General features: G+C 41.1%; 1 protein-coding gene across 1 annotated transcript; it reads left to right on the top strand.

Moving 5' to 3' along the window:
* The first annotated feature begins 220 nt into the window (after window positions 1-220).
* On the top strand, window positions 221-7,216 carry LOC138976259 (mediator of RNA polymerase II transcription subunit 19-like). The gene is made up of 6 exons (XM_070349098.1): window positions 221-454; window positions 643-799; window positions 1,421-1,520; window positions 2,762-2,873; window positions 3,639-3,748; window positions 5,629-7,216. The coding sequence occupies exons 1-6, from the start codon at window positions 289-291 to the stop codon at window positions 5,686-5,688; spliced, it is 705 nt and encodes a 234-aa protein (XP_070205199.1). The 5' UTR covers window positions 221-288; the 3' UTR covers window positions 5,689-7,216.
* Window positions 7,217-7,531: the final 315 nt, after the last annotated feature.

Here is a 7,531-nt window from a genome sequence, read left to right as displayed (position 1 = left end):
TAGACAAAACAAGGGAAGTAAAAATAAAAGACCACCACTCTCTCCTAAGTGATTTCTTACAACCACCAATAGCAAAACAAATACATTTTTTATTTAAAAAAATCAACAGAACTTTTGTTGACTTTGTGATATTTTTGGTAGCACGATGAAGTTCGTGATCTTCATTATTATTTTTGAAAGCTCTCAAATAAATTACGCCATATTCCGGTATGAAGTCAAATTAGACAGCTTGAGGATTTCTCCAACTTGGGAAAAACCTCCATCGAGATCAAGTGAGGAAGACAGACGATGCAAACGTCTCCACGTTCGAGCCCCAGGGATAGGGGTTCACGGTCTCCAGCATACCCAAGACAAGATTCAACGGGCACACTGAAAGCTACCATCAGTTTTGCCCCAGGAAAGAATCCATCTGTAACACAAACCGGCACCTTTTACCTCATGAAAGATACTCCGGGTAGGTCACTGTTTTCCTTGGGTTTTTTTGGTACACACCTCAATTTGTTGACGACATGATGATGACTTTAAGACGGTCCTTCATGGAGCCCGACAACTCAGTGCTAAAGCTCCGGGAGACCAGATTCGCGAACCATACTTCACATAGTTGACTTCGCCCAATTATAATGACAGGTTTCACTTTTGCAGAACCAACAGAGATTTCTGCAAGTATCAACCTGCTGGCACACTATGGGTTGGAACACTCCTACAACAAGTACTTTGGGAAGAAAGTCAAGGAGGAGCTCAGCTCCTTTCTGCCCCATCTCCCTGGAAACATTGACTCTCCTGGTATACAGGACAACAGGTTTGCGTTTCACAATATCACATTTTGTTACCTTAATTTTGAATCAAAAAACAAGAAAGGTATGTTGTTGGAATGTTTCATTGTTGACAAAACAAAACACTTTGGGAAAAAAACATTGACTCTCCAAAATTTGTTGTGAACGTAACATGTGATTAAACGTTCCAACAACATACCTTTTCATACCCTCCAATCAACCACTTTCCAAAGGATTATCTTTGTAAACAAACAAATAAACAATGATGTATTTGAACTGCAAGTCCGGATAATGTGGGTGACGTGAAACCCATATGGACTTAAAGAAGGATTTTACAATGTTTATCCCTTTCGGATGGCATGGGACGTGTATGACGCATACTTTTAAAGTTGAATCCTTCTTTTAAACTTAAAGTTTGTGTCGTACATGACGCACATCATCCGGACTGTGTAGTCCAAAGCGTTATCCGGTGAAGGTTAAGGCCTGACTAACTCAGATTTTCTTAAATCTTGAACGGGGATTTCGCTGTAGAAGATTTTATTTTTAGTAAAATTATGAAATGTTAATGATGGATAATTAACTGTGCATACTTCATGTCCTTTGCATTGCCTGACTCTCTATCTTTTTGTTTTGTTTTGTTTGTGCAGTTCATTGAGATCTTTGATAGAGAAGGCGCCCATCACAGGGAAGGAGTTGCACCCCTTGTCTGGCTCTTCTCTGACGGGCTTTAGACTCCATCCTGGACCTGTAAGTTGGATGTTATCTGTGTGTCACTGTGTGTGCATGCAAATAAGAACTTGTGTTAAAGGTACTGAACTTGTCAAATCCAGGTGCACGGAGCCCCTGGGGCATTTAGTTTTAGTCATACCTCAGGCAGCTATCCGTTAGAAGAACTACCAAGTTTCATTGACTTGCACCCAAAGAGTCAAGAACTACGATTTATTTACGAATTAATTTCGTACTCGGACCCGGCTGGTCTTGACCTATTTTTGGGTCTAAATTTAGATCAGGTAGATCACCACATCATGCACAAAAAGACACGTCACTAGCAAACTATGTCAGACGTCATCATGAGTTTGTGTAAAACAAAATGGAGGCCGGAATCACTCAAGTTGAATCGAACTCCGACCAAACACCACGTAATAACTAGGTTAATTTATGCACTCGCTAGAACAAGAAACTGTCGTGCTTCACAGATGTCGTCGTTGGGTAGTTTTGGGTTTGTTTTACTACCATAGGAGGATTTTTGAACTGTAAATGCACTCAGCTGCAACAAAAACACAAAACGAAGGCTGTGAGCTGCACTGTGCCTTTAAGCTAATACTAGTAATCGACAAATTCCGCAAATAACTATCGGGTTTGTATGGGTTGTGAAAGAGTGAATTCCCTTACTCTTAGGGGGACAAACATTGCACAAGCCAATCACAAGTGATGGGCGTGTCTGAAACTCGCGGAAAAGGAGCACGTGTGCATTTATTTGTCCCCGTAAAGGCAAGGGTATTCACTCTTGTACAAACCCGACAAGAGTTTCGTGTAAAATTCCGAACATTGTCTATTGGTATGACTTTTAGTTGGTGGGTGACATCAGACATAGAGGACACACAGGCAACAGTCACGGTAAAAATAGGTGAGTATTTAACGTTTGCCATGTTGTACAGTGCGTGCATGGCTGAGACAAAGAACAGCACTGCACTGCTCCTGTGGCTGATCTGTTATTCCTGACACAACCTTGAAAAATGACCTGGAGGTTGCAATTTCAGCATTGCATTGTAAGCATGACATTGACAGGGACACTGATGACATCTTAGCTTATATTCTACATACATGTATGCAGTAGTACTCTGTGTGTACTTTTTTTCTTGGTAGTTTGTTGGCATCAGTACTACCCCTACACCCATCCTGTTGCTGTGGGAAGATTTCTTTCTTTCGATTGTTATTGAAATCTCTTGGTTTTCAAAATGATTGGGCAAATGGGTTTGTGTGTGCAGCTCCCGGAACAGTACCAGATGATGGCACAGATGCCCAACAAAAAGAAAAAGCACAAGAAGCGCTCTCGAGAAATGGACACAGCCAAAGGAAATGCCTTGCAAGTCGCACAAAGTAAGAAAGCTCTAAGTTTTGTCACCTTTTCCTGTGTGTTGATCTCATATACTATATTTAATCTATACTTACATAAACTGATTTATTTTTGTTTTTATATTTAATCTTGTATGGTAGATGATTTTTCTCTTATAAAAGGCACTTTTACAGTCACTCATGACAAGTTTAAACCTTGGTTGTCTATATATTGTTTTGAAAGTATGGTTTTAACAGCTGTTCAATTCTGAACATTTGCTGTAGAATAATGTAATATATTAATAACATCCTTGCTGTACGACTCTAAGAGGCCGGGGCTGAGGAATTTAGACGGGCTTATAATAAGTAGTTTCCCTTTGAACAGTGGGCTGATATAACTGTTGTCATCATGTGTGTCTGATTTGTATTCGACCGTGGATTTGATTTGTGTGACGGCGGGGGAAAAGCTCAGTCGGTAGCGGCGCTGGCTTCAAAACCACTTGTCTCTATCAGCGTAGATTCGATCCCCACGTTCGGCAAGGGATTTATTTGCCAGAGTCAACTTTGTGCAGACTCTTCTCGGTGGTCGAACACCCCCGTGTGCACGCATGCGAAGGATAAAGAACCCAGGTTCACAGCAAATTCTCAGGGCTTCGAAACATGAATATATATACGCATTGTCATAAGAAAAATGGGTAGCGCCGTATACTGTATGGCAGCTTGCTTTCCCCAGTGAGAAAGCAGCCCAAATGTCCATGAGGGCAACCTCACAGGACTGTATGAAATCTTATCCTTATCCTTATCACACAGCCCCAGACAACGCCGCAGACACAGAGGCCAGGAAGCCGAAGAAGGTGAAAAAAGAGGAAGACAACACCAAGGAGAAACGGAAAAAGAAGAAAGAGAAGAAGAAGAAAAAGGTATGGGATGATCCTGCATACTCCACTGGGCACTCCCATCCCCCTTGCTGTTACAGTGGAACCCCCCCATTTAAGACCCCCCAATTTAAGACTCCCTCCTTTTTAACCTTCGCCGGATCAGACGTTGTGGGTCCATATGGACCCAGAACGGTCTTTAAATGCCGATATCTCATTAACTATTTGGAATTTTTCTATGCAATTTAAAAAATGCTTTTTCTTAAAATTATATTAAACTAGGTCAACAACAAAAAAAAGAAAAAAAAAGCAACAGGTCAATTCTAGTACCTGTCACTGTAAAAAAGATGTGGGTCCAAGCGGGCCCACACCGTCTACGCAGGGGTAAACAAAAGTTTTGCTTCTTTGAGAGTCATGGGTCCAAGTGGACCCACACCGTCGGTGAAGGGGTATATGCACGTTTTTGCTTCTTTGAGAATCATGGGTCTACACGGACCCACGCCGTCTTCCGCGTGTAGTCAAAGGCGCAGTCTGGCGAAGGTTAAGACCTTGTTTTCTCAGACTTTCTGTTCATAACCTCTGTAAAATTACCCCCATTTTAAAGGCACAGTAAGCCTCCCGTAAACCATCACAGATACTGTCGGGCTTTTACACACAGTACAAACACCCTTCCATTTGAACGCTCACCAAACGGGAACATCCTTGGTGCCCTACGTAAAGAGCGAGCAATTTTTAAAGAATTAATTTTGCGCCAATTGCTCAGAGACAATCGGACCGTGGTGCGTTTTGGCGCTAGACCTAACTTTTAAAATCTAAATAATAAATTGACAGCTTGTTACACAAACATTCTTAAATCATAAAAGAATTCTTTTTTCATCAAGACAAGATCAGTACAATTCGAAGTTTTGAAAGTTTGAAAAAAGAAAAGCCCGGAAGCAGGGTCACGCGCAAGGTCGTGGTTCTCGTAGCAGACGACGGTTTATAGGCATCGCCAGTTCCTCTGAACAGTCAAAAGCCATCACTAGAGTTCTTGTGAACCACAGCCGTTTGTTTCGTGCATAGTCAGAGGTACATAATAACGTGCTATTGCAGATCAGCTCAAATCGAGTCGCATTCAAATTACTAACTGACGACTACATTGTGAAAAAGGGAAACTGGATCACACGGGTTCACGATGGCTAAACCACGCAAAAATAAATTCTTTGAAAATTGCTCGCTCTTTACGTAGGGCATCTAGGATGTTCCCGTTTGGCGAGCGTTCAAATGGAAGGGTGTTTGTACTGTGTGTAAAAGCCTGACAGTATCTGTGATGGTTTACGGGAGGCTTACTGTGCCTTGAAGACTACCTCCTTTTTAAGAACAAATTGTTGGAGGTCTTAAAAGGGGGGTTCCACTGTACCCGTTGTTATGGGCGTTCTGTTTGGGAAACGGCTAATGGTAGGAAGAATGAAAGCAGGATCTATGGAAAAGTGCTGGTAGCCTTTATGAATTTATCCATGAAAAACATCCAAATGTATTCAAGCTGAAGAGTAACGATTTGTACCTATCAATTAGTTTTTGAAAGAAGAAGGGTATACTGCACGGCCGTGTCTATCTTTGAACAACCTGGATTATGTCCCCTTATGTGCATGTGAATCTTCCACCTGGGGGGCAGTGTAATAGGTCTCAGACTTCATTTTTGTTGACTGATTTTACATAATCCAAAAACAAGAAAGTTATGTTGTTGTAACGTTTAATTATTGACAAAACAAAACATTACCTTCACAACTGTTTGTCAATATGTGAACGTTCGAACAACATACCTTTCTTGTTTTTGCATTCTGAATTTTGGAGCGTTGGCAGTCTAGTTGTTTTTGGATTACTCATTTTACACTTTTTCATCAAAACTAATCGCTGTCCATTAGTGACTGTTTGTCTTGTTGCAGCAAAAGCACAGTCCAGAACAACAATCACAGACGCACGGAGGGGCGGACTCGGCTTCCTGAAGGGGGACAGACCTGGTGTGGGAGGGACAGAGTGGACTGAAGAGAGCACCCAGACTGTGGAGTGGATTTCAGTGGATGTGTGTGCGCTCAGTATAATAATAATGAACACTTGTATAGCGCGAACCACCAAATATGTTTGTGCTCTCCGCGCTTCACAATATCAAACTATGAGTAACAATACACAAAATAAACAGATAATAACATCTTCTATGTAAATTATTGGGAATCGGTCAAATAACAACACAACATATAAGTTTAAGGCATACAATACACATTATAATAATTATAATTACTTGCTTAAATTACATGTAAACATGACTTTTATGCAAAAAAAGAAGCATTCCTAAGGACAATAGATAAATATATGTACAGTCCACATTAACAAATCTATTCACACACGCACACACACACACACACACACATCAGGCATGGGAATTGTCCGCGAAATCGCGGATTTCCACGAAAAGGAAATTACGTTTCAGCAAAAATAAAAAATTGTCCGCGGCAAAAAAAGTTGCATTAAATTATATGTATGCTACTGTCTCTCTATCCATTATTTGCTTACATGACAACTATCAAAATATTGGTCTAAAAAGCTCAAATTCGTTTTCCTTCCGGGCCACTCGTCCTCCCAACAGGGCTCTGCGGCCCCTGGACCTCGGCATATTTTCAGAGTTTTTTCTATTTTGGAATTCCCATGCCTGACACACATATCTTGGTGTTCTGTTTGACGCTGAGCAAGGAGATTCACATGGACGAAAGATTGTTGTAAGCTTCTTTTAACAGAGAGCTAATTGATTGTTTTATTGGTGCAGAGATCCTTCCCTGTTGAATTAGTATTGACAGTGGCTTTGATGTTGTTTGTGGATGACTGTTTGAGATGCGTTGGTGAGTGTGTGTGTGTGCATGATTGTGTACGATACAATTGTGTGTATGTGTGTTTGCGGCAATTTCATCGTTGGCATGATATCGTAAGAGGCAGCATTGTGTGTTTTTACACCCCCGGTATAGGGGTGTGTATAGGATTCGGTCGATGTGTTTGTTTGTTTGTGTGTTTGTGTTCGCATATAGATCTCAAGAATGAACGGACCGATCGTCACCAAACTTGGTGAACAGGTTCTATACATTCCTGAGACGGTCCTTACAAAAATTGGGAGCAGTCAAACACACGGTTAGGGAGTTATTGGTGGATTAAGATTCTACAAGGACTTATAGAGGGACATATTAATGGTCAAAGGGAAATAACCTTCTCAGTTGGTGGCAGTGAGAATGGTAAGGACGGGGGTGTTTTTCCTACCTCGGAGGAATTTCTTGTTTAACATAGTTTCTGGATGTGCGTACGAGTGTGTAAATGTTTTTTTGTGTCTGAGAAATGGGTGAAAACGTAAATCTGAATTGTCCATGAATGTTGTACCTAAAGATGGATACATGTATTACCTTGACAATGAATGATGTTTACTATTTTAGACATATAGCAGAGCGTGTGTGTATGTGCCAGTCAAAGGAAAATACATGTTAGAATAATCAACGGTTGTATCTGCTTGTAACATTTATGGAGAGAGTGTATGTGTGTGTGTCTCTCTACACCAAAGAATGACAGCAAGGCATTTTTGCTTCATGTTGACTTCATGAAAAGACAGAAAGTGTCGGGCTGGGTGCACGAGAAACTTATCAAACACACACACACTCGCACACACACATACATTCGCACGCACTCGCGCACACACACTCATACACACACACGCGCGCGCCCGCACCTAAATAAAAACAAAAGATTGAGGACAGCACTTGCACTTGAACAAAAACAAAATAGATCTGCTTTTGCAGAGGGTTTTAATAAGGC

This window comes from Littorina saxatilis, linkage group LG9 (genome assembly GCF_037325665.1).
Source record: "Littorina saxatilis isolate snail1 linkage group LG9, US_GU_Lsax_2.0, whole genome shotgun sequence".
Classification (NCBI taxonomy): Eukaryota; Metazoa; Mollusca; class Gastropoda; order Littorinimorpha; family Littorinidae; genus Littorina; species Littorina saxatilis.
Note: the sequence above shows the minus strand (reverse complement) of the source record. Positions and strands in the feature narration are given on the sequence as shown.